The sequence below is a fragment of the Euprymna scolopes genome, chromosome 12, assembly GCF_053919585.1.
Source record: "Euprymna scolopes isolate OS-2025 chromosome 12, ASM5391958v1, whole genome shotgun sequence".
Classification (NCBI taxonomy): domain Eukaryota; kingdom Metazoa; phylum Mollusca; class Cephalopoda; order Sepiida; family Sepiolidae; genus Euprymna; species Euprymna scolopes.
Window position 1 is genome coordinate 134,092,436 of NC_136493.1, and position 27,734 is coordinate 134,120,169.

The 27,734-nt window shown below is 32.6% G+C and overlaps 1 protein-coding gene and 1 pseudogene across 1 annotated transcript in view; both read right to left on the bottom strand.

Moving 5' to 3' along the window:
* The window catches only part of LOC145291107 (uncharacterized), a 416,667-nt gene that overhangs the window by 50,015 nt on the left and 338,918 nt on the right, over positions 1-27,734 (bottom strand). Inside the window, exons 44-48 of the mRNA XM_080136623.1 lie at positions 27,255-27,301; positions 24,693-24,768; positions 14,722-14,871; positions 10,832-10,881; positions 2,014-2,181 (exon numbers count right to left, since the gene is read on the bottom strand). Of these exons, the coding sequence (XP_079992749.1) occupies positions 2,014-2,181; positions 10,832-10,881; positions 14,722-14,871; positions 24,693-24,768; positions 27,255-27,301 (491 nt within the window). The remainder of the gene's footprint in view (positions 1-2,013; positions 2,182-10,831; positions 10,882-14,721; positions 14,872-24,692; positions 24,769-27,254; positions 27,302-27,734) is intronic.
* LOC145291800 (U2 spliceosomal RNA) lies at positions 13,687-13,814 on the bottom strand (annotated as a pseudogene).

A 27,734-nucleotide genomic window follows, 5' to 3' on the forward strand; every position in this document is an offset into this window, starting at 1 on the left:
TGATGAGTAAGAATGGATGAGAGAGAGTCAGTTGGAGGCTGGAGAGGAGAGCCCCTTAGAAGCGAAGGGAGGCAAATAGATTATGTAAATTAAAGTTTGAATTCCTGACATCACCGATCGGTCGATTGAAGAATGAAGAAACTAACTATGTTTGTAACTGTTGTTTCATGTCATCATTCCTTACAGCAGAAAAGGTAAATATGTTTTTATCATCTTGTAATGAACATTGTACAACCCTTCCAAGTATTATGTGCCTCTTCCAGCAACAATAATGGATTCCCCCCCCCTAATATGTGTTATAAGAACTGTTATATATGAAGTCCCCTCTATATGTGTTAACAAGAATCATCCCAGTGTTTGATATAAATGTCTCCCACATTATCATCGTCATTCGTGTATTATATGTACCCCATTATACATGTCCTGTTATGTACCCAATATGTACCCCTATGCAACACAAAAAGATGAACCGTTTCTTGTAAGTCACGTTTAACAATATAACTGAAACGAATGAATGTGTTCAATTTCACGTGAAGAATTAACCATGTTTTCAATTTTCTTTTAAAAAGGATATTTTTAATTCATTTTAGTTTTCTCTTACTTTATTGTTGATTTTAATGTTAGATAGTGAGAGGATAGAGAGAAGGCACACTAAAAGAAAGGGTGGAGCCTAAAAACGGAAATTAAGAAATCACATCAAATCCATCGGAGCAGTTTACTCTTTCTCAGCCCGCTGATACCGACAAGAAATACAGCCTAATTTGATGCATAGAGTTTGTTAAAATTGGACTTCTAGATTATACCATATATATGTAAGTCGCACGACCATATGCCCGAAAGTGTATTTAAATTATAAATGCCAAAAATGAATCTTTGGATTAAACTACATATTTGTATAATAAAAATATTTTTCTGTGATTTATTTTAACTTAAAGTTCACCACCTCTAAAAGAAAACAGCCTATATTTGAAAAATTAAATTGTTAATGTAATTCTATGGATTTTAGGATTTCTTTTTCACAATTTTCAAAAAGTTTCCTCTGGGAAAAATTTGAGGTCAGAAGTAAAATAAGATGCTTTTTTGGACCACCCCATAAAAGCTTTTTGAGAAATCACATTTATATTTTTTTAGATGGTTCTGTTTTTTGTTTAAGATTAATGTAAAATGGTTCCCATGTTTCTTTTTCCAACAAATATTTATCCAAAATACCATTTGGTTATTAAAGCTGAATTAATCGTTAATTTAATGATATTACCCACAAAAATATTAGCTTCAACAAAAACAAACGCAATGTAATACATAATATACAGATAAATTATATTTTTTAAAATATAATAAGTAATATAGATCTAATTATTTGGAAGAAAAAATTTGTATCATTATATTTCAAGAAGCAATTTATAGAATTTATTTATTCCTGTATGTAATATTTGTAAGAAGAAAACTCTCCAAATGAAATATTATAATTTTTATATCAATCAGGTATTTACAAGTGATGCAGTGACATCATTGTAGTTTTTAATTTTCATTTGTTTTCATGTTTTTAAACTTATACAGGGAAAGAAATAAAATTTTAGTGGTAAGGGAAACAAATCTTTTTAAATACTTTAATAAAAAAATATCTTGTGGATATTGATTTTTCAGTTATAATCCAAAAATCTTTTACATTACCTGTTGTCCGAGTGGAGATACATAACTCATTAAATAAACAGTTATGAAGTATGTTATTCTAGTGCCAATAAAATGGTATAACAATAACAAATGTCACTTAATGAACTATTTTTACTAAAAAAAAAAAGAAGAATTTTTAAAATAATTTCAATTCATAAATAAAATGGTAGAAGATAGAAAATTTTGTTTTCCGAATTAACACATATTTTTTGTTACAATGTAATATTACTGTGTCAAATCAGAACAATGTGATCCGTTCAAAGGAATGAAAATATAAACATATAAACAAATCTAACTTTATATAAATAGAGAATAATAAACGTTTTGATTTAAAATACTCACAATGTATATCAGTATTACATGGCTCTCTTTGTATATTCTTGCCAACGCATTTTTGTCCATTGCATTTTGGTAATGGATTTGAGCAAGTTCTGCTTCTTTGCCTGAATCCACCTGTGCAGTTTGAGCTGCATTTGGACCATATAGTCCACAATGTCCATCCTCCATTGACTATAAAAAGAGAGGAAATTAAAAAAGCAATTATATTTACTCAAACACTTATTACATAAGTCATTTAATTGATTTAAACATTTGTAAAAATGCTGATATTATCTAATTTTATAGTCTTTAAGAAATTTATTCAAATTAACTGGACAAATAAAATAAACATGTCGACTATCTAATCTTATAATATTACTACCTCTAACAACCCGGCATTGCCCGGGATGCAGTTAAGTCATTTTAGTTTTTAATTTCTATTTATTTTCACATTTTTCAATTTATACAGAAGAAGAAATAAAATTTCAGTTGTATGAGACAACTCTATTTATATTTGTCAATTTAAAAAGCATGAGTTATCTCTATGCTAATTTTGATTTTTCAATCAGGATTAAAAAAATGATTCCATATTACGAGTTGTCCGAGAAACGCTACATAATTCTTTAAATAAACAGCAGTGAAGTATGTTATTATAGTGCCAACAACATAGTACAGCCATAACAAATAAAAATTGGCTAGTTAGAATCAAAGTTTGATATGTCAATTTAAATACTATTTAGGTTCAAATTTTTAAATCCCACAATATTAATTTATATGTTAGGTGATATATCAATTTTGATACTTTTATAGAAACAAACATGATGGATTCCTTTTCCATCATGGGCACCACCATAGCACCCCCATAGCACCACCATAGCACCACCATATTAAATGTAGAGTTTTTAGATAATACAAATAGTAGAAATAAACAGAAAATGACAACATTGAAAAAACAATAAGAAACAGACAGTTTCATTTACATATGTACATAACATTTATTGATCACAGAGAAGGTTTGTCAATTAGAAACATAAGATTAGCATAATACAATATGCTGCATAAAAAGATTTGTAGATTACAGATATTATTACTGATGTACAAGTTCACATGGAAATTCTTTACACGTAATCGAAATAACCATAAATAACTAGGGTATATACATAATAGAGAATGCGATAGGTTGTGTAAAGTGAATACAACTTACTTTATATTGTCTTAGAACTATTCTTACTATAAATAGATTTAACTTGGGCAACTGCATAGCTTTAATAGAGAGGTTAGTAGGTTATGGGAATTAGAAAGGTAAAACAAAAGCAACAGATTACTTATCTAGCTATATAGAAGAGACCAGTTTAGTATCATAGAAATCCAGAGGAAGACAACCCATTCAAAACAGGAAAGGAAACCATTATATAGAAGCAGGGAAGTAAGGACTTTTCTCATTGATTGGCACTGAAAGATATGACTGAATACTATAGTTTTTGCAATGTTTATGTACATAGCACTGAGCTCAGGACGTTGTTATCTGAGCTGATATGATATAGAATCGAAAATCATCTGGGATGACAGTGCACCACTGAAAACCACACTTGATGCATTTAAAAATGTATTTTATGAGTTGGCTGCAATAGCAATTTTTTTTTTCTGTAATTATTTATAAAATCCATCATCGCTTTATTCATGAAAATTAAATTTTTGTAACAGTTCAAAAATTATGAAATGTAAGAATTTTAATGCTAGCTTTACTTTTAAGAAAATTACAAGTAAAATATTCATTGTAAACTTCAATAAATAGAAAAGTTTTTTTTTTATTTTTGCCATTGATTACATTAAATCTGATTAACTAAATTTGATTCTAATTAGCCAATTTTTTATAGTTTCACCATTTTTTTTTAAGATGTAATAAATTGTACTTTAATTCAGTTATTTTTTTAAAAACAGACTTATTCCAGTTAGGAATATTGTTACAATGGAAATATTTTTCAAGTACTAGAGGTATTAATAAACTAAATTCTATGTTGCTCTATGTCAGCTTTTAAATAAGCAATTATATTTGTTTAAAGAAATTAACATTTATTGTATTTCTTTCAAATTTATTGTGTATCATAATAGTAGGTAAAATAATTTGATTTCGAACGAGTAATAATAATGTTGTTTTAATGAAATGATACTCATGGCTGTAGTTAATTTTGGTTTCTATCAGTGCATGCATCAATTAATCTTGCAGAAGGCATTCTTTTTATGACACCTTTATTATTATCTACGTAACTTATTTATTCCAAAAATATTTGTAATGCACCTTTCTTCAAAACAAGTAACAATGTTCTCTTAAAAGATATAACTTTAAGTAGCACTAACAATGTCAGAAGTTATATGAAATGATACTATCTCAGTACTACGGATATAAATTGCTGTCCATGTCTACTTGCCTCTCTGTGAGGGCAAAGTCAGATCATTTTTAATGTGTGAAAAATAGAAAAATTCTCATTTACAAAAAGTCTGAGGGAAATGCATGAAATCTTTTGTTGCTTTGATAAAAGCGATCTTTAGCAACTGGTTGTGCCCTGTTAGAATATCTTACAAGATTTTTTTTACAAATATAGAACATCGATCTGTATTTACTTTTATTAACTCGTTATCCATATCAGACGTGATTGTTTTTTAATGTAGCTAAAATACATACAATATTTTTGCTTCCATAAAGTAGTGTTTACGAATTGGTTGTAACATATTCAATAATATAATGATAATGATAATATTCAAAGATCTTCCTAAAGCAAATCAATCTAAGTCTACTGCGAATAAGGTAAACTCCCTCTATCACGCTAGAAAACTTCTCACACTTACCAGTATCCTATATCTCTATTAAGCCACCATTTGCACATACATGGAGGATTCTTGCCACATCTGGCCTGAGGTATCAACCACTAGCCTCCCCATCTTGGACAATGTCCAAAAGAATAGTCTCTACCCTGATAGGTTCCGTATGTTATACCAAGCTGAAACCCCTGAACTATCGCTACAATGTTGCATCTGTGTGTTTTATAAGTATTTCCACAGAATGTGCTCCAAGGAACTTATTGCATTTTGTACATTTGCAATGTAAATATGCCCAACCAACCCAACTAGGATCAAAACTTCACACCTTTACTGTAGAGGTCCCCAGATGTCAAATAACTTTTATTCCAATAACGCATTTTTTAATTCCATTTTTATTTCATTGTATGGAAAAAAAATCGAAAATCAATCTTGATTTACTTTTATTTCTCCTTAAAAGCTAAAGCAATGTCTGGTGTGTACAGCTAGATTTGAATGGTGTATTTGGCATGAATTGTGTTCCTTAATATTCACAAAAAATAAAGCTTCCACTTAGTGTGACACTTTAGAACAGTCATGTTCCAACCAAGATCATCCCTAGTTAACACTGGACTGGAAATATAGAGATAACTCTCACTTCATTAAATGTTAGCGCTTTGTACCAGCTGTTGAATCACTGCCATGTCATCTCAATATGTAAAATTTGAGAGCAAATGTATGAAAAGGATTTAGCATTAGAACTGGAAAGAGCTAAGGAATTGGAAATGTAGGTGACAGAAACTCACAAAGGTGAACAGACAATTATGGCCTTGATCTAGGACAAAGTTGGTTAAAATTCCTCCTGAAACAGTGAACGCTAGATATTTGCCAGCTAGAGAGAAGAAAAATATTAATATTGAATGGATCAGAGAAAAGTTTTACTTCATTAAATGTTAGCTTTTTGCACCAACCATTCAGCGGTCGCTATATCATGTCAGTGTAAAAAGTTTGAGTGGAAAAGGATTTTTGACTAAACATGTGAAATTAGTTTTTAGCACCAGGACGTGAAAGAACTAAGGATGACAGAGTTGACAAAAAGTTGGAAACAGAATAGGTAGATATGGTCAGGCCCATTAATTGAGAAGATGGAGTTAGTTAACTGTAACACAAGGATAGGTGCCCCTTTCTGTAGAGGTGGATTTCCTTACTTTGAAGGGCAAAGTTGCACCTGACTTCCCTTCAGGGAGAGAGAGATGGGAAGCAAGTAACTAGAGACATGTATTTTGTTCACATTCGCCAACAACAACAACAGGGTGAGGGCCCCGCATTGTTCACGTTACATCAATCAGCCTTCTACTCACTTCAAAATCACAGCTTTATTTCAACAAAGCAATGGTAGATGGGTGCAAGTTAAATGTCAAATGTTGAAACATACTGATTGACATTAGTGAACATGACAACTGGTGACTATTGTTCATTCTTTATTTCTTTCTTGCTTTTTTTCTGATATATTGTTGCTTTTCTATTTCCTTTTTTTGGACGTTTTACTCTCTCTCTCTCTCTCTCTCTCTCTCTCTCTCTCTCTCTCTCTCTCTCTCTCTCTCTCTCTCTCTCTCTTATAATCGTTTCCATAAGAGGAAAATATCAGTTGCCTAGAACCCATCATCCAGGGTAGACGTATTTCTTATGCAGACGAAAGGGGTTATCTTCTTCGAAATGCAAAAATAAAAGCTGTATTTTTTCATAAATACTTGTTCACCTTTTTACAAAGTGATCAATTTTAATCAACGATGTGTAGCAATCATAAGTGAAGACTTATCTTTTCATACAGAGAAATGTCCTTGCTAGGTGATTTGATTACACACTAGCCAATCAGCTTGCAGAGCACACTGTTTTCATCTGTCCCCTGAAGAACTACTTCAGCCCCTTTGGGAATCACGGTTCATCAGCAGAGAGAACCCTGAAAGCAACAAGGAGAGGCATCCCCTTCTTTCTTTCTCTCTCTCTCTCTCTCTCTCTCTCTCTCTCTCTCTCTCTCTCTCTCTCCTGCTCCAGTCCACTGGATTCTCAAGCATCAACTATCTTTGCTTGAAGATAACTGTTAACAGACATTTTGAAGCAGTTCATAATAGTAATTTGTTAACATATGATTTGAAGACAATCAAGTTGTAATCAGTAAGGAAGCAGTTTTGCAGCAATGTGTTCCACAGAAGTCCTTGTAAAGAAATTTTATCTTTGGAAATTTTGCCTGACACTAAGCACCAGCACCCAGACAAATCTTTTTTTATAGTTCTTGCTTTGAATGTTTTACAAGAATGAACCAAAGATTGAAGTTCCGTTGAGTACTTTCTATGGAATAATAGAATATAGCGGACTAGAAATGTCTGTTCTGTGAGAAAGGAGTTGTATTTTTACTTCATTCAACCCTTTTAACCAAAAATGCCTTCCTTCTTTGTTTCCTCAGCATTGAATTATTATCATTCTTCACTGCTACCATGAGCATTTTTGATTTTTGGGGGTAACATAAGACAGCCCCCCCCCCCGCCACCCTGTTGTTATTATGGCGATTACTGTCCAAGGATGCCTTATTTGCATGATAGTTGAATTGAATGCACTTGGATTTGTTCTCTAATCCACACGATCAAGCCAGAGTTAAAGAACATTCTCACAAGTATTACAACAAAACTGTATGCTCATGTGCTCATTATGCCGAAAATAGAATTTAAAAGAAACAAAGTTGTCCCTATTTCTTAGGAACCAAATGTCTACAACTATGTCCACATACTGCTTTTAATTAGCTGGGCCAAGCAGAAGAGAAACTCTTTCACTTGACACAATTGCACTCCATATCGCTCATCAGGAGCCAATCAGTGGTGGTCGTCTTGTCTCAAGCTGATTCTATTACAACAAGACAACCAATCCTTATTATACACTAAAAATCAATTTTTTCAACAATAAACCTGTACTTTCAACTACTACCATGAATTGCAATAACTTATGACATCCCCATCAGCCGTTCGATCACTATCTATCCCCATTGATCACATTCCAGTCACATCTGCAGATCAAGGCTAATAATGATGCCATGCTGATGCTGAGGAACCCTCTGTCCCAATAAACTTACATCATAGATCGAGATCCACATATACTTATATCTGTTTATAATTAATAACATTGCTAAAATCCAAATCCTTGCATCTATTTTTCTTACTACCATGAGCATTTCCTAACAACAATACACAGTATATAACATCACTAACACAAATATTTAGTTTTTATTAACCAAAATTTAAATTATGGTCATTGCCAAAGTGTTGCAATATTTTGGTGTTTTTAATGGGGTAGTTATTTAATTGCCGCCCACATCGGCAATATTTAGCACAAGGCCTGGAAAGTGGGAACCCCGCAGGCTCCCCTAAAGGAGGGGCACTCCTGCAATTTTAAAAATTGCCCGAGTAACCCCGTCGGCATTCCCCAGGTCAGGGCGCCTCAGGCAGCAAGCAATAAACTTGCCCCACCGGAAAGTCCGGTGGCAAGGCCTGGGAGGGTGGACCTCCTAGGTATTACCCAGGCGGTGTACCTCAGTCCAACAGGTGCTGGGCCGGTTCCCGGCCCTTCGTCTGTTGGGCTGAGTGTCAAGTGACGAATCCTTGGCGTGTACTACCCTGTCTCCCTGCAGCCGAAGCCGCTAGGAGACATCCCATCAAAATGGACTTTTAATCAGGTATGATCCCACACAGTTGGACGATTCTATTTATAAACGATGCTGCTAAGAACTGATGAATCAAATTAATTCACGTTCTGCTACCAACCAATCAGAAACCAGAATTGCTTCATAAATATTAAGCCTTTTCTGGAGCAATTTCACATGTACTTTTCCCGGGTTTCGACATGGTAAGAATATTTTGTTCTGTGGAACTGTCTACTACAAACAAGTCACCTCCCAGGACTTGTGTGTAACAGCGAACCATCTGAAACTCAAAATGGCTTACACTTCTAAAGTTTTTGAAATACCATTAAGTATTAATTGTCTTTATTTGATGTTAATAAAATTGTGCAGCAACTTTGTGTATTGTGTATGTGTTTCACATATCAAGATAACTTCAATAATTATACATTGAATTACTTTTTTTATTTACTACTAATTCATTCCTGCTCCTTGAGACATGTTTGTATGGTAACCGAGTATGTCAATTTTCATCTTTATCTAACTTACACTGCTTTATAGCTAGTAAGTAGGAAAATATTTGTGAAATTCTGGGGAAAAATCTACAATATTTAGTACTAGTGGGAAGGGGCGCCCGGCTTTACCCAAGCATAAAATACGCTTAAATATGATATTTTAATTTGTCCAGATTTTGTATATATTATTATAGTCATGATTTCAAAAGTTTTTTAAAAAAAGTATTTAGGTGCCATCAGCTAGAATCAAAACTGTAGCATTCAAAGCTGGTGACGTTACCACTGTACCAACATGACACGCATATGAACTGATTAAAAATTAAAAATTAAAAATAAACTAAGATGAATGTACAAAATGTTTAACGATTTTTCAATTTTAACCCATTTTTGACCCCTTAAATACAATTTTTACCCATTTTTGATCCCTTAAAAACAATTTAACCCATTTTTTACCTCATAAAAATAATTTTAACCGGCTAAAGACCCATAAAAGAACGACCTGTAAAAAATCCAATCATTTGAGGCCCTAGTGCCGCTCTACAACTTTTACTTTCGAAGGAGATAGAGTTTGAAAATATGGAGATAGACAGACCAATAAACATGTAGTCGTTTATATATTAGAGTTGGATGGAACATTTGAACAGTAAATGTATTTCCGTATTGCTCATATTTACTTGCCTCCTCATAATGATAGAATTAGACACAAGGTCAGTTTTTAATGTGGAGAAAATCCAGCTCCCTAAAAGAGACACTCTGAGTTGGAACAGAAATAAAAATTGCCTCAGTCTAAAAGTCAACAACTGAAGACAGAAAGATGAAATGTAGCATCAGAACAGCTACTACACTTTGTTCCTAGCAAAAAGGAAAAAAAAAATGTTTTTAAACAAAAATAATTCACTTTGAACTAATACTGAATATCCTTTATCTCTACATTTATTATCCAAAAAAGCTCAATTAGTTTTAAATATTTATGTAATATTTATGTTATTCTTTTAGATTAATTTTATTAAATTTATCTAACACATATCTGATTTAAAAATATATCCTTTATTTACTATCCATGCGATAATAACTCGACGATTAACATCATAAAAACTACTGCTTTTATAATATGTACTTTGTTTATTCTTTTTTCTTTCAACCAATCACATGCTCCTATTTGCATACAAATAGTATACATTAACACAGTCATATAGTCATATATAAATGAATGAAATCAAAAAATTCAATAGCATAAATTAAGACGAAATTTCATTAATATAAAAAAAAAATGAAATAAAAAACATAAGTTAAAAAGACTCCCTGGGAATGTAGGGTACGTAGAGCAGTTTAGTTACATAATGGATGACCCTATGGCAGATAGCAGGCACATCAACTTGTGTTAATCTTAACAGTGGTTGAACTAAGTGCAGATTGAAGTGACACAAAGTTTGGGAAATAAATCAATTTTCATGAAAGATGACGGGTAGAGATGTCATGTAAGATCAGATGAGGTTCAACAAGTCAAAGTAGAATAAAAACAACGAGACATAAGCCTACATGGCATGACACCATGGATATTGAGGTTGAAATGGAGGCAGAGTTCAGTTTGCTTGTGCGACATGCACAAGGCAGATCGCCAATAATGCTGTAATTACTAAAGGAAAACTTTGATAATTGCAAAGAGAGAAATACTTCTGTAAAGACTGTTCACTGTGTCCACCCACTTATCTTCAATAAGATTGTTAATTAATTAGTTAAGAGAATATTAGTCTTTCTTTCATGTATGAGCTATTTTTCGAATGAAATGCGAAAGACAAATATGAAGTGGAAGCAAATTCCACATATAAAGACATTTAATAAAAACAATTTCTAAATTACTTACCTACAGCATATGTATTGTTATGGCAAACTGCTACCATATTCATACAGAAGCTAGAAAGAAAGCAAAATATATTATTTAATGTAATATAGGAATGTAAGTGACCAATGGCAAAAGAAAATCTGAAATTGGAATAAATTTCTCAACCTAGTGGATCACAACTCCTCACCAATTTTCACAATCTAGGGAGCTAGGGTACTCATTTATAATTACCTAAAATCAGTTGAATCACATTTTTGGTAGAGGATGATTTAATAAAGGGTGTTAACTTAAAGTATGAACTGATATGTTTTTAAAAAGACAAGAAAGCATTCAGTGATGAAACAAAGGCATCCTACCTCTACTACCCATGAATTATTCAAAGTATGACAAAATTTACATTTTAAGAGAGAGGAGAAAGGGGCAAGCACGTCTGACAAAATGTTACAGGAAGGAAGAGAAAGAAAAAGAAAAAATAAAGATATTAGACAAGAAGAATATGGGAAATAAGCTCAAACTAAAAGAATGCAAAGCTCTAGTTATTTAAATTTTTTACAAAAAAAAAACAAGAAATTTTTTTTTTTTTTTAAATTATAAAAAATGTAAATATGCTAAAAATTGAACAAATCACATATTTGATTACGATTTTCCATAATAAAAGGGTTTAAGTCTTTTGTGGAGGAAATAATAAATTATTTTTAAAATACATTAAAATTACATTTTTATAAATCTCATGTTCAAGTGCAACAGTATTAGAGAGGAATGTATAAAAAAGAGGATTAGTTTGTTAAATTTCCACATAGGATTAAAAATTTGGTAGAGTAGAATTTTTCTTATTTATTTTGTGGACTGTTATGCTCATTTTCATAGTTGTAGTTTCGGCCAACTATTCCCTTGACCTTCGTCAGGTGGTTAACCGCAACGGGATAGGAATGCTGAGTCTCTCAACTGTATCTTCGGTAATTAATGCCTTCCATAGTTATTATCTTCTCACCACGTTTTGGCCAACTGGCCGGTTTTGGGTAGGATTGAAACTGCTATATTCAGAAAATGCTCACCTGAAACTGTAGAGATTCAACGCTTCTATCCTACCCCAAGCTGAACAGAGGGTTAGTTGGCCAAAAAACGTCGTGAGACGACAACTGTGGAAAGCAGTAATTACTGAGAATACAGCTGAGAGACTCAGCATTCCTATCCTCTCATGATTAACCCTAACCTGACAAAGGACAGTGGAATAGTTGGCTAAAATATTGTGAAACAACAACTATGAAGATGATGATAACAGTCCGCAAAATAAATAAATAATTATACAAAATAAATAAATGAATATACAAAATAAATAAATAAGTATACAAAATAAATAAATAATTATACAAAATAAATAAATGAATATACAAAATAAATAAATAATTATACAAAATAAATAAATAATTATACAAAATAAATAAATAAATATACAAAATAAATAAATAATTATACAAAATAAATAAATAATTATACAAAATAAATAAATAATTATACAAAATAAATAAATAATTATACAAAATAAATAAATAAATATACAAAATAAATAAATAAATATACAAAAAAAATAAATAATTATACAAAATAAATAAATCATTATACAAATTAAATAAATAAATATACAAAATAAATAAATATACAAAATAAATAAATAAATATACAAAATAAATAAATAAATATACAAAATAAATAAATAATTATACAAAATAAATAAATAATTATACAAAATAAATAAATAATTATAAAAAATAAATAAATAAATATACAAAATAAATATATAATTATAATAAATAAATAAATATACAAAATAAATAAATAATTATACAAAATAAATAAATAATTATACAAAATAAATAAATAATTATACAAATTAAATGAATAATTATACAAAATACATAAATAAATATACAAAATAAATAAATAAATATACAAAATAAATATACAAAATAAATAAATAAATAATTATACAAAATAAATAAATCATTATACAAATTAAATAAATAAATATACAAAATAAATAAATAAATATACAAAATAAATAAATATACAAAATAAATAAATAAATATACAAAATAAATAAATAATTATACAAAATAAATAAATAATTATACAAAATAAATAAATAATTATACAAAATAAATATACAAAATAAATAAATAATTATACAAAATAAATAAATAATTATACAAAATAAATAAATAAATATACAAAATAAATAAATATACAAAATAAATAAATAAATGTACAAAATAAATAAATAATTATACAAAATAAATAAATAATTATAAAAATTATTCATCTCAAAGGATTCCAATAATAAAATAGAATTTTTCTAATCAAGATAAGATTAAAGCTACATGTTCTGACTGAGACGTCATTAGTACAGTAAGCAAATGCGACGAATTTGGTTTTCTTTTGTCTGGGTCACAAGAAGGTGTGGTTAAGCTTTTCGATAGCTGCTTTTTCCCTAGCTATGGTTTTTTTGCATATACTTGTATGCTTTGAAGAGCAAATAAAAAATCTAAGATTTTTTAAAGCCCATTGTATTTGTTGGTGCGTCTTTTGTTTTGTTTTTTAAGTGGTCATTAAGAAAACAAAGCCGATAGCCATTAGTCACATGCTCTCGTGTAATGAATGAATGCGTGAATGTATGATTGACATGAAATTCTTGAAGATAAACTAAAATGATCGAAAAATGGGCTGAAATGTCTTAAATAAATAAAAAGTAAATGACTAAGAATGACTTTAATAAACTTAAGGATGAATTGAATGCTTAAAAAATAACTGGAATTCTTCAAAAACAACTTGAATTATGTGGAGAATGATTTGAATGGCTTTGAGACTGACTGGTTGTAAAGTGGTTGATCATTTTACATTAAATTAATACAGAAAAGTGATCGCCCCACTTTATATCACAATAAGTACAGCATGTAGTAAGAACAGATAATACACTTTGATCTTGGCCAAAAAGCCAAGAAAAGCTGTATTTATTTGCTCCCCCACCGAGCAAATTAAGCACAAGGCCGATTTTTAATGTGAGGAGTGAAGGGGAAATGGGGACCAACTCCACGGGGAGTAGGGGAGATGGATAGTGACAATTGGTATGAAAGGTTGCCCCTACATTGACCAAGGTTTTATATGTGGGGTTGGTATTTATTTGCTCCCCCACCGAGCAAATTAGGCACAAGGCCAATTTTTAATGTGAAGAGTGAAGGGGAAATGGGGACCAACTCCACAGGGAGTAGGGGAGATGGATAGGCCAATTTTTAATGTGAAGAGTGAAGGGGAAATGGGGACCAACTCCACAGGGAGTAGGGGAGATGGATAGTGACAATTGGTATGAAGGGTTGCCCCTACATTGACTAAGGTCTTGGGGTTGCCCCCATATATGGTCTTTGCTTGCAGTATCTGCCGGAACAGATATTACACTTTGATCTTGGCCAAAAGGCCAAGAAAAGCTTAAAAAGCTAAGAACCGCATCTATTTACAACAGACCTTAGATGTTAACCAAAAAGGCCAAGCACAAAAGTGTTACAGACAGACCGACAGACCGAGTGACTTATAGAATCGCTTGCACGCGACTAAAAACTGATGGAAAGAAGAAGAAATGCAAACCTCCACTGCCACATCACCACCAAAAATTCAACCAGTGAATCCTGCTAACAAATTAGGTGAACTGGAAAGAGTATGGAGTCGTTTCCATTTTTGTATAAATTTAGTCCAAGCCAATTAATCGAATATATGTTTATTATTTTTCATTAGTTTTGTTTTTCCATGAGGAAAAACTGTTCTGAACTTGCACCAATGATTCTTAAAGTTAACATGAGATTATTAAATAAAACAACAGATTTCCAAAGAGTGACAAATAAATTAATGCGAAATGTCCTTACCATTCTTGACATTCTGTGGAGTTGATTTTTTCTGTATCTTTATAATCAATATTGTTGATTCGACAGTGAACGCATGTCGTCACAACACAGTCTTTCTGTTGTCTTTTGTCTGAGGAAGTACAATTATGGGATTCCTCCTTATCTATGTTTCTGTAATAATAAATGAAAAAAAAAAAAAATTCATTAGAAAATGAACGAATTATGCAAACATTATATATGTATACAGAAATGATATGCTTAATATCTATTGGGTATTAACCAATAATTTGTTGATGATGATGATGATGATGATGATGATGATGATGATGATGATGATGACGGCGACGACACCACAAAGTTAGGGTTAATGTTTGGGTTAATAAAGAGTACGTTTCTATTTTAGAAAAATATTTCTTCATTAATCCAAATCTTAACCCAAAGTCTGAGGTGTCAATTTAAGAATATATATATATATATATATATATATATATATATATATATATATATATATATATATATATATATATATATATGGTAAAACTGGTAATTAGTAAAAACTTGAAGAGAGTGCTCAATATTATTGCAGAGCAAATATGTGTTTTATTTTTTTATTACCGTTTTATCTGTTTGGTTACGTGTATTTCGGATGTTTGATGATAGTAATGGAAATAGTATTCTGACACGATAGAGAGATAAAAAAGGGAAAAAAAACAAGTTATGTGTACATCAACATTTCGTCTTTATTGAAAGACTTCTTTTGCATGAATGAAATTAAGAAAATAAAATAATCATTATAGGTGGTGTTTTCTATATAGTGAGATAGTCAACCTGTGTGTAAAATTAAATTATGTTCTTTTATTATGAGTTAGCTTATTAATGGCGATACATTATAGAAACCTCCACCTGGTTTAATTATACTTGAATTTGCGATAAACGCTGATTCAAGAAGTCTCCATCACGATTTATTTGAAATAAATTTAAATATTCTTGCTTGTTTAAAGTCAAAAATATGATTATGTTGCAATGAATGAGAGAATAATGCATTCAGAGAATTGCTATTTCTTATATGTTTTTTATGTTCATTGAACCTTTTCTCTAATCTACGTTGGGTTTCACCAACATACATATCATGTCAATTTTGTCATGGAACAGTGTATATGCCTGCATTGGAAATTTGTTTATTTTGGAGATGTTTTGTTGTTTTTATGTTTATTTTATAGTTTGTGATGTGGTTTGTATGATTGGAATTCGTAGTTTGTTTAGAGTATTGCAAATTATTGTATAATTGATAGGTTCATAAGAGTAGTAGTTGAGGGGCAAAAATCAGAAGCTCACAGTATTAATGCCGGTGTCCCTCAGGGATCCATCCTGGGCCCAACTCTTTTCCTGATCTACATTAATGATCTTCCAAATCATATCCTTACATCATTTGTAGACATTTATGCTGACGACACTACCATTTATGGTACCACATCTAAGACAGTAAACGAGCAAGTTCTCTCCAATTCTCTCTCCTCTGATCTTAAGCACGTAGTACAATGGGGAAAGGAGTGGCTGGTTACTTTTAATGCATCTAAAACCAAGCTTCTCTCTTTACATCATCAACATTCTAATTCACATTTGTCATCAATTGAAATGAATGGCTCTCGTCTTCAGGAGGCCTCAAGTTTTGACAAGCTTCTGGGCTTGACCATTACTCCTGATCTTAAATGGAACACGTATATCAAATCTGTTGCCAAGGCCGCTGGAAAAATGGTGGGATCTTTCTATCGATCCAGTAGATATCTCACTGCTGATGCTATTCTCTACCTATATAAGAGCCAGGTACGTCCAAGGATGGAATACTGTTGCCACATCTGGGCAGGAGCTGCTAGAAAGGACTTGTCCTGCCTTGATAGAGTTCAAAATAGACTTCGTAGCCTCGTAGGAGATGTCCTTTTCTCCTCCTTGCAACCTCTATCTCACAGAAGAGATGTTGCGAGTTTGTCTCTGATGTATCGTTATTTTCATGGAAAGTGTTCAACTGAGCTTCAATCTATGGTCCCCCCTCGCCAAACTTTCACAAGAAACACTCGTCTAGCTGTAAACACTATCAATAATTTCCCCCACTCTTTATCTGTGCCTAAACCTAAACGTAGATTCCATGAACAAAGCTTCTTTCTTAGAACTGCACGCCTGTGGAATTGTCTTCCGTTTTCCTGCTTTCCGGCTGACTACAATATGGTTGTGTTCAAGTCTAAAGTAAATAAGTTCTTGATGAGCCGTTCCATATAAGTTATTAAATTTACCAAATTTTCATTACTAATGATTACTATATTGACCAATTTCTACTGTACACTCTTTAACCCTTATCCTTGAGTGGCCTCTGGGCCTTGATAATGTGGTGATGCCTTTGTAAAAAAAAAAAAAAAATTGGTGTGTGTAGATAAAAGAAGATGTCTGTTTATGAGAGAAGTGTCTGGTGTATATGATTTTTGCTTATTTGTCCTAGAAAATATTTGTCTGGCTTTTTTCTTTGCACTTAATATAAGATAGGTAGGATATTGCAAAATTTTTAAAGTATTTGTGAGGTATTTGAATTCTTTGTCCAAATATGAATGCACGTAGGAAGGAACTAACAGGCCGGAAATGAACTTTTAAAGATGCATGCGAAATGTTTTGCTTACAAAATCAAGCACTCACTAAATTTTTAAATAATTTGTTATTAGCAGAAAAGAAGAAGGGAGATATTAGGGAAACAGAGGACAACACAGCCATTTAACTATCACAAAATCCTCTCTTTTCCCTTTTTGCTTATGCCGGTTAGTATGTTAGTGTTTAGCAAGTTGTTCATGTGCTTTTTTTTTAGCTTTTTTTTATTGCATTTTCACCCCAAACAAGGCATAGTGCCACTTTGATGTATGAGGGTTCCTATCTGGGACAGAATTGCAGGGATACTATGTGGGGAGTTGAGAAGCAATATGCCTGTTTACATTACACTTGAACTTCTGCATGTCAGTATAGTTGGGAAAGCAGGAATCCAGAAGGGAATTCCAAAGTCTAGCAGTTCTGGGGAAGAAACTGTTAAAGTAGAAGTTTTTTTCTGGCATCTGACGATCTCTACTGTGTAGGGGTAGAATTTTGCTGCTTGTCGGGTATGACAGGGTTATTTACATCAAGTGGGTAAAAGAGCTTGCAGTTCGTTTGAGCATATAACATTAAAATATTTGTAAAACAGGCAGAGAGATGCAACATTTCGTCGATGGAACAGAGGCTGAAGCCTAGCTGACAGTTTGGGACCTATCAGGTTGGCGACTTTCTTTTGAACCCTGTCCAGGAGTGATAGACTAGTAGCAGATGCATCAGCCCAAATGTGACAACAATACTCCAACTCCATAGATGGGCGAATGGTGGACTTTTAGAGACCCAGGATACTTTCAAGCGTAAGTAAGTTTCTAGCACGGTAGAGAGAGCCTATCTTCTTTGCAGCAGCCTTAGCAATGCCCTCGATGTATCTGTTCCAACTCATGATCCCTGTGAACGTTAAGCTGAGGAGTTTGAACGAAGTACTTTCAGGTAATGTATCTTTAGCCAAAGCTATTGATGGTTGAGAAGGTTTTTTTATAATTTCTAAAGAAAAGAAGCTTAGTTTTCGTAGCATTGAATGTTATCATCCATTTTTGTCCCTATTCCACTACAGACTTCCTCCTGGCTTTTCTGCTATTGCCTTACATATGTGTTCATTTTCCCCTTGTGTCTGATATAGAGCATGGTATCATCAACATATATACCCATCTCAGAGGCAATTTTATCAGGGAAGTCATTTATGAATATCAGAAATTATAAAGATCCAAGGATCAACTCCTGAGGTACACTCACATTTATATCATATTGTTTCAATGTAGGTCCATCGAGGAGAACCTGGATTCTTATCTTATTTAAGAAGGATTTAATTACATTGAGTATTCGTCCAATAATACCATAGGATCTGATTTTCCTGAAAAGACCCTCATGCCATACTATGTCAAAAGCCTTAGATATATCTAAGGCTACCTGTTTAGCCTCCTCTGCTTTATTCAGTGCATGGTATATATGTTCAGAGATTACAGTTAGGATATTTGTAGGAGAATGGATTTGCCTAAATCCATACTGTTGGTCGGTTAAAAGGTTATCAACTGTAAGGTGGTGAACTAGAGCTTGATTAATTATTGACTCAAATATTTTGGGAGGAGGCTAATGGGGGTGATAATTTAATGGGTTAGTTCTTTCGTCAAAATTCTTGAAAACTGGTACCACAGAAACAGTTTTCCAGCAGTCAAGAAAACAAGATTTGTTAAGGCATTTGTTGAAAAGTTTGGAGAGAACTTGAGCAACCTCAGCTGAGCATTTTTTTTTAATAGCACAGCCAGGATGAGATCAGGTCCACATGCTTTTGATGTGTCAAGGTTTTTTTATATCATGCACTTGAGAAGGGTTGATTTTCAGATCATCTAGTGTGGTGTTTGTCCGCAAAGGAAGATCAGAGAGAGTGGTTTGTTGGGTCCAATGTAGAGTTTGAAGTAAATCGACTGGAGAGCATGTTCATCTTCTCGGTTGCCATGCAAACAACCTCATGATTGTTGGATAGTGGGGGAATTGTTGACTGCCCATTATTTACTACACTATTAAAGATTTTCCAGAAATCATGAGTTCCTAATTTCTGCGATTCAATGCATTTTCTGGTGATTTCAGTATATTCTCTCTTAGCTGTTGCTCTTTCTTTCTTGCGATTACTTCTAGCTTCTATAAACTTTAGTCTGTTTGTATTTGACTTATGTTGAATAAATCTTTGGTATGCATGCTGCCTTTGAGCAATGGCAGCTGTGCGAATAGAAATAAACCATTGCAGAAAGTGAGGTTTGCTATAGAACTTCTGTGTGAGAACATGTGCTTCAACTGCTGCTTTGAACCATTCAGTGGTCTCATTTGCACACTGTTCTCCAGGAAGAGAAAAGATATTTCCCCATGGAACATCTCTGATAAGATCTCTGATGGCTTCCCAGTCAGCCTTGTTGTTTTGAGCAAAAGATCTTCAACTTTGGATCGAGAGTTTAGGGTGATTTCTATCATTATCACAGCGGGATCAGCATTCCCCAAGTGAGCTATAGGCATTCGTTACACAATCATCACGAACTGTGGTTAGAAATAAACCTAGAAGTGAAGCTGGTCAGAAATGTAACTGTCTCTGATGGGGAATGAGATTTAGAAAAGCTATGTGTTATGCTACCAGCTGGTCTGTGTAATTAGAGAACTCAAGCTAATTACTATGGTGAGCATTAAAGTCACCAAATACATGTACTTGTGCACTAGTATCAAGGAAGAATGCTGTATTTATGCTGTCATAGACTTGGTTTATTAGGGTACAGTCCTGGATCAAGGGAGACATGTAGAGGAAATATAAGTAACTAATACTATGTTGCAGGTTAAGTCTAAAGAGGGTCCATCTATGAATTCTGACGATGCTAGTTGGATATTTCCTCTTCTTTTTGAGGATTTTCCCCTAGCTGAAACAATATGTAAACTCATTCTGGACTCACAGTAATAAATTTCATATATATATATATATATATATATATCGTTATTTATCATTCCAAAACCAGAAAATCAGATGTATTTATTTCACACTCATAGTATTTTATTCATATGTTTATGTAGTACGTCTTCTTTTATTTTGCATATATATATATATATATATATATATATATATATATATATATATATATATATATATATATATATATATATACATATATATATATATATACATTAATAGTAGGGACTAATGCTCAGGTGCATGCTATCATAAAAAACCTTGACACCTCAAAAGCATGTGGACCCGATCTTATCCCAGGTGTGCTATTAAAATGTGCTCAGCCGAAGTAGCTCCAGTTCTCTCCAAACTCTACAACAAATGCCTTAATGAAGCTTGCTTTCAGGGCTGTTGGAAAACTGCTTCTGTTGTACCAGTATTCAAGAATTCTGGCGAAAGGACAGACCCATCAAATTATCGCCCCATTAGCCTCCTCCCACTTTTTGCCAAAATATTTGAGACCATAATTAACCATGCTCTAGTCCATCATCTTACAGATGCTAAACTACTGACTGACAAACAATATGGATTTAGACAAGCCTGTTCCACAGCAGACATCCTAACTGTGATCTCTGAATGTATATACCATTCACTGGACAAAGCGGGGGAGGGCAGAGCGGTAGCTTTAGATATATCTAAGGCTTTTGACAGGGTATGGCATGAGGGTCTCCTCAGTAAAATCAGATCATACGGTATCACTGGTAGAATACTTAACATAATTAAATCCTTCTTACATAAGAGAAAAATCCAGGTTGTCCTCGACGGTCGTACATCTAAACAATATGATATAAATGCGGGGGTGCCCCAGGGTTCTATCCTTGGACCTCTATTGTTCCTGATATTCATAAATGACCTCCCCGACAACATTGCCTCTGAGATGGGTATATATGCTGATGACACTACACTCTATGGCAGACACGACAGGAAGACGAATGAACACATTTCTAAAGAAATGGCAGAAACACTAGAGGAAGACCTCCAATCTGTAGTGGAATGGGGACAAAAGTGGTTGGTCGCGTTCAATGCTGCCAAGACTAAACTAGTTTCATTCAATAACTACAAGAAACCCTCTCTACCACCCATAGCAATGGCCAACGACTCTTTATCTGAGAGTCCATCTTTCAAACTCCTTGGCCTAACGTTCACAGGAAACATGAGTTGGAACAATTACATTGAAGGCATTGCCAGGGCCACTGCAAGAAAGGTGGGCTCTCTCTACCGTGCTAGAAAACTACTAACACCCGAATGTATCCTGTACCTCTATAAGGCCACCATTCGCCCATGTATGGAGTATTGCTGCCACATCTGGGCTGGTGCATCTGCTACTAGTCTCTCGCTCCTTGACAAGGTTCAAAAGAGAGTCGCAAACCTGATAGGCCCTGAACTGGCATCTAAGCTTCAGCCTCTGTCCCATCGACGAAATGTTGCATCCCTCTGCCTTTTCTACAAGTATTTTAGTGGTGAATGCTCTGACGAACTGCAAGCACTTGTGCCCCCACGACGTGAGCACCCTCGACAAACCCAACAGGCTGCTAAATCCCACCCCCACACTGTAGAGATCCCTAGATGTAAAAGATCTTTTTACTCCAATAGTTTCTTCCCCAGAACCGCTAGACTCTGGAATTCCATTCCAGGTCCCTGCTTCCCCAACAGTACTGACGTGCAGAAGTTCAAGTGTAACGTGAACCGACACCTTGCTGCCCAAATCCCTACATAGTACCCCAGTAGTTGTTGCCCCTGATAGTAGCCCCCTACACCAAAGTGGCAATTTGCCTTGTTTGGGGTGAAAATGTAATAAAAAAAAAAAAAAATAAAAATAATGAATACAACGAGGTTGCTAGATAGGCCTCGATAACAAGAGCAAAATATTTTTTTTTTATTATTTACTAGCAGTTCAGCCAGGCTTTGCTCGGGCCTTATGCACTGTTCATAACTTTATGTGCATATGTATATATATATTAAAAAGTTTGACTCATGTCAAGGTAACCTACATCTAAAATTTCAAGTATTTAAGCCCAAAATTGGCGGAGGAGTTTGGTAGAGTCTGAAAAGGTCAAGTCTTTCAACTTTGACCTCTTAGCAGCCAAATTTTCGCCCAAAATCTAATTAAAAAGCTTGCTGCATGTCTGAATACTCTTTATGTAAAATTTCAAATGTTTAGACTCAAAATTGGCTGAATAGTTTGTTAGAGACCGCAAAGGTAAAATCTTTTGAACTTTGACCCTTTGGCAGCCAAATTGTTGGCCAATAACCGATTAGAAAGCTTGTCCTATGACAGAGTACACTTTATGTAAAATTTCAGATGTTTAGACTAAAAATTGGCTGATTAATTTGGTAGAAACCGCAGAAGTCAATTTTTTTTAACTTTGATGCCAATTTGACCATTTGGGCTCAAATTAAAATGTTTGATTCATGTCCAAGTAACCTACATCTAAAATTTCAAGTGTATAGACCCAAAATTGGTAGAGGAGTTTAGTAGAGTCTTTCGTTGAACTTTGACCCATTGACAGCCAAATTTCTGGCTGAAATCCGATTAAAAAGATTTTCCCAAATCTCAATTACTCCAATGTCAAATCTCGAGTCTGTAGACTGAAAATTGACAGAGTAGTTTGGTAGGGAAATGTACACATACACACACACAGACAATTTCACTTTTATAGATATATAGATTTGAAGGTAAACAGTGTCATTTGGTCGCTACAAACAGCCATCTGTTTCAGTGAACGAGATTTCGTCAAGACACCCTGAACCATTCGACTCTATACAGTGTTTCCTCTTTTTTTTCTCTATAGTGTAGCATGGTTTAGGGTCGTCTGACAAAGTCTCATTGACCGAAATAGATGGCTGTTTATAGTGACTAAATGTAACTGTTTACCTTTGAATAAATAATCTATACACACACACACACACACACACTATTTAATGGAAGTTATAAGCTTTTAAGATTCGTGAATATACTGATTCTGAATAAAGTACTATTTTTGTTTATGTAACTGAACTGACTGAACAAAAGCGGGTACTTTACCAGGACTATTATTTGAGCAAAATTAAAAAAGCTTATAACTAATATTAGCGTTTTTTTTTTGTTTTTTTTGTTTTTTTTTTAATTTCTTTTAATGCAAATTGTTCACAAATGAATGGGTTAATCAAACGAAATTGCTTTTGGTTAATTTTCTTTCTTTTTTTTTTAAATAATTTAGGTTCATAAGAGTAAGGATTACATTTTTACACTAAAGTTTGATCAAAAGCATTAGATTGTTCATCAACATGTCAGATTAAAACCTGATCTCGAAATCAATTCGAGGAAGAATAAAGTTTTACTTATTTTTAACCTAAAACTTGTTTTTTTTTTTCATTTCTGATTTTGAATACATGTTTTGAAACCATGTAAAAGCAGACACCAAATTAGAGAATAACATACAACCCAGCTCCCTAGTTATTTATAAATTACAGTAAAATTATTTCTTGTTTATATTTATACATTTAATTTTAAAATATATTTTTTATTTTTTATTTAAACATTTAACTAATTTTCATATTTTCCTTAAATTTCGTGTATTTTGTTTAATTCGCCTTCCCATTTATTGATTAATTTTAGAAAAAGAAAAATAACAATACAAGGGAAGTAACTCTATTTAGTTCTATAATTGAGATTACTTCCCTTTGCTTAAACTATTTGAATTTCTTTGAATACGAGTGTAGTATTGAGTTAAACCATTTGATTTATGGTGTATATGATATAAATGAATGTTTATATCATTATTGAGTAAAATTTTAATTAAAAATAAAGATCATATTTCGTCTTTTACCAGTTTAACATTCATTATACTTGGTTATATCACAGACTGAATTATCTCTCCCTGCTTTACAAGATTTTCACCTTTATTAATAGTAGATAGCAAAATACAATAAAACGGATTTTATTTTTAATTAAAATTCTACTCATTAATTTTGTCTTAATTTTTGGTGTAGATACCTATTTCTGCCTGTAAGCAGATCAAAGAGTTTTATTTGGAACTGTGATTTTCACCTGTGCTTCTTTCTGTGTAATCACCAAATTCTTAGATGATTAGTCAGCACATGCACATGCACATGCACATGCACCCTATTTATCTTTAAATTCTTCACTTTATTCTATGTCTAAATTGTTGTATTCTTTATTTCATTAAAACATTTTTATATTCAAAGTTTAATTTATGCATAAAAAAATTTTCTAGGCATAAGTAAATCACTGTAAACTAAACTATAACAAATTTAGCACACTTGTGAAATCAACCATAGCAAAAACTGCCTTTCGATATAAATACATGAAAACTTGTTCCTTTCAATACATATTAAGTGAATATAATTCGTTATCGAAGAAAAGTTGAATTTTTGTACTCACCTAAATCTCACTGATTTCCCCTTCCCACAGTCCGTATCACATTCACCCCATTCTGTCCAGGGCTGGTAATGGCAACCTACAAAATTAAAAACACATATATCTTAAAACAATACTATCCTTAAAACTTAAAATATTTAAGCTCTTCATGTTAGAATAACCATCATTTAACACAAGTATAACTATGGCTAATGTCCACCTGCAATATGACTGTGGCCATTTTTGTTTGTGTTACTGACTGAACAAAAACGGCTACTTTACTCAGAAACGTTACTTGTGCAAAATTTAAACACTTATAACCTATATTAGTGTTCTTTTTTTTTATTTCTTTTAATGCAAACTGCTCACAAATGAATGAGTTAATCAAAACGAAATCATTTTTGATTAATTTTCTAACTTTATTTTCTTTAAAATAATTTAGGTTCGTAAGAGTAAGGATTACCTTTTTACACTAAAGTTTGATCAGAAACATTAGACTGTTCATCAACATGATCTCAAAATCGATTCAAATAAAAATAAAGTTTTATAACTTTTTAAAACGTTTTAAAACGTTTTAAAACGTTTTAAAACTTGGTTGTTTCATTTCTGATTTCCGATACATGCTTTGAAAACCTGTTAAAAAGCAGGCACTAAATAACTGAGAGAATAGCATAACTGTTATAATACTTCTTAAGACGACCCACCTTCCTAGTTATTTTTAAATTACAGTAAAAATTATTTCTTATTTATATTCATACATTGAATTTGAAAATATGTATATTCTAAATTGAAATACATATGAACTACGCTTGAAAGCCGAATTTAATGCAATATTAAGAAAAAAACAAGTATTTACTTGTTTAAATTTAATATATTTTGGAGTTATACTCCTTCATCAGAATTTTATTTTTTTTTTGTCCTTGCTATGATGAAAAAAGATTTTTTTTTTTATAATATTGTGTTGAATTCAGCTTTTAAAAATATTTCATACGTATTTCAACTTAAAATTCAAATTCAATCAATGCTTCTAACATGGAAAACATTATCCTGATTTTCAAATCGCATAACCAAACACATTCTTCCAACATTTCAAAAACAACAGCACATGGATTCTTCATTACTTTTATTCTGCAACTTAACATCATGGTGAGAAAATTATATATATATATATATATATATATATATATATATATATATATATATATATATATATATATATATATATTAATATATATAGGATACTTGGTATCACATGGCAAGACAGAGTGAGTAATACTGAAGTTCTGCAGAGAGCGGGCATCCCATCCATTTACTCCCTATTGCGTGAGCGACGTCTTCGCTGGCTGGGCCATGTGCGCAGGATGGATGATGGGCGCATCCCTAAAGACCTTCTCTATGGTGAGCTTGCCTCAGGCTCAAGAAAGAGGGGACGACCCCATCTTCGCTATAGGGATGTCTGCAAGCATGACATGAAGGCTTTCTCGGTGGACAGGAATACATGGGAAGCCTCTGCAGCTGACAGAACTGCCTGGAGGAAAATGATACGCCAGGGGATTATCATCAGCGAGAGGACCCTCCATGTTGAAAACGCTGCAAAGAGAGCTAGGAGAAGAACGAGTGTAGAGGCGGAACAGCCGGACGAAGCGGCAAATTGCATAACAACCTTCGTATGTCAAGGCTGTGGCAGACTATGCAAATCAAGAATTGGTCTCTACAGTCACACAAAAGGATGCATACAGGCAACATCTTAATACGGCGCTGATCCATAGTCGTTTCGACTGACGGATGCCACACACACCTATATATATATATATATATATATAACTACTTTATTTACTCACATAAAATTAATATGCAAAAGTATAAATTTATGCGTAAACTTTAAGTATTTACTTCAAAAGTGCTCAATATGTAGGTAGAGCTAGTTAGTAATTTATAAAATATATATGGCGATTAAGCCTGAAGAATCACCCGTCTAGCTGAAACCACTGTCAAAAATTTTCCCCACTCTTTATCTGTGCCTAAATCAAAACGTAGATTCCATGAACAAAGCTTCTTTCTTAGAACTGCACGCCTGTGGAACTCTGTTTCGTCTGCTTGCTTCCCACCTGACTACAACCTGGGTGTCTTCAAGTCCAACGTAAACAAATTCCTGATGAACCGCCCCCTTAAGTAGACATTTTTATTAAACCCTCACACTAAAGTACTGTACATGCAATAACCCTTATCCCTGAGTGGCTTCCGGGCCTTGATAAGTGGTGATCTTGTAAAAAAAAGAAAAATCATTATTGAAATATACTATTAAATACAAATTATTAGTGAAATATGCTATTAAATGCAAGTATTATTAAAATATTCAGTGATATGAAGTATAAATAATACATGCTATGAACTAAAAATCACAATTAATACACATATTTGTCATTGTACAATTTCTACAGAAATATTTCTTGCTACAACGTTAATTATACTCCAGTTAAAATGTTTACGTTTCATAAATACTTATTTCAGTCAATGAGAAAATAACTTTAATGTTGAAGTGTTATCTAATCGATATTTATGCAAAATAAAGAAAATGTAACTCACACATGTCTTTCTTCTTGCAGGATACTGTTCCATTGTTTTCGCATATACTGCAAAAAAGATGGATTGAATAAAAACAACATTTGTTTTAATGAATTATGCGATTTAATACAAGAATAATTTAATGAATAATGCTAGTACATAAAAGCATTAATACGCGTATCATTTAATGAAGCTACAAAAGCATCAAAATCATGCTGTCATGTTATAGCATTGAATGATATTGCCATTAAATTATGCTATTAAATAGAAGCAACATCAAAATTATAAAATTTAATTATAAATCATTAAATTATGTTATTAATTAATCATTAGATTATTACATCAAATCAATTCTATTTAATCTGAGAATTATCTATAAATATAAAAGCGAAAATGTATGTTTGTATGTGTGTTCGCTTTTTCTGTATGTCTACAAAAGGCTTTTTTCAGAGAAGCGGTCGCTCGCCTAACAACCTTTTAAAACTTTTTATATCACATATA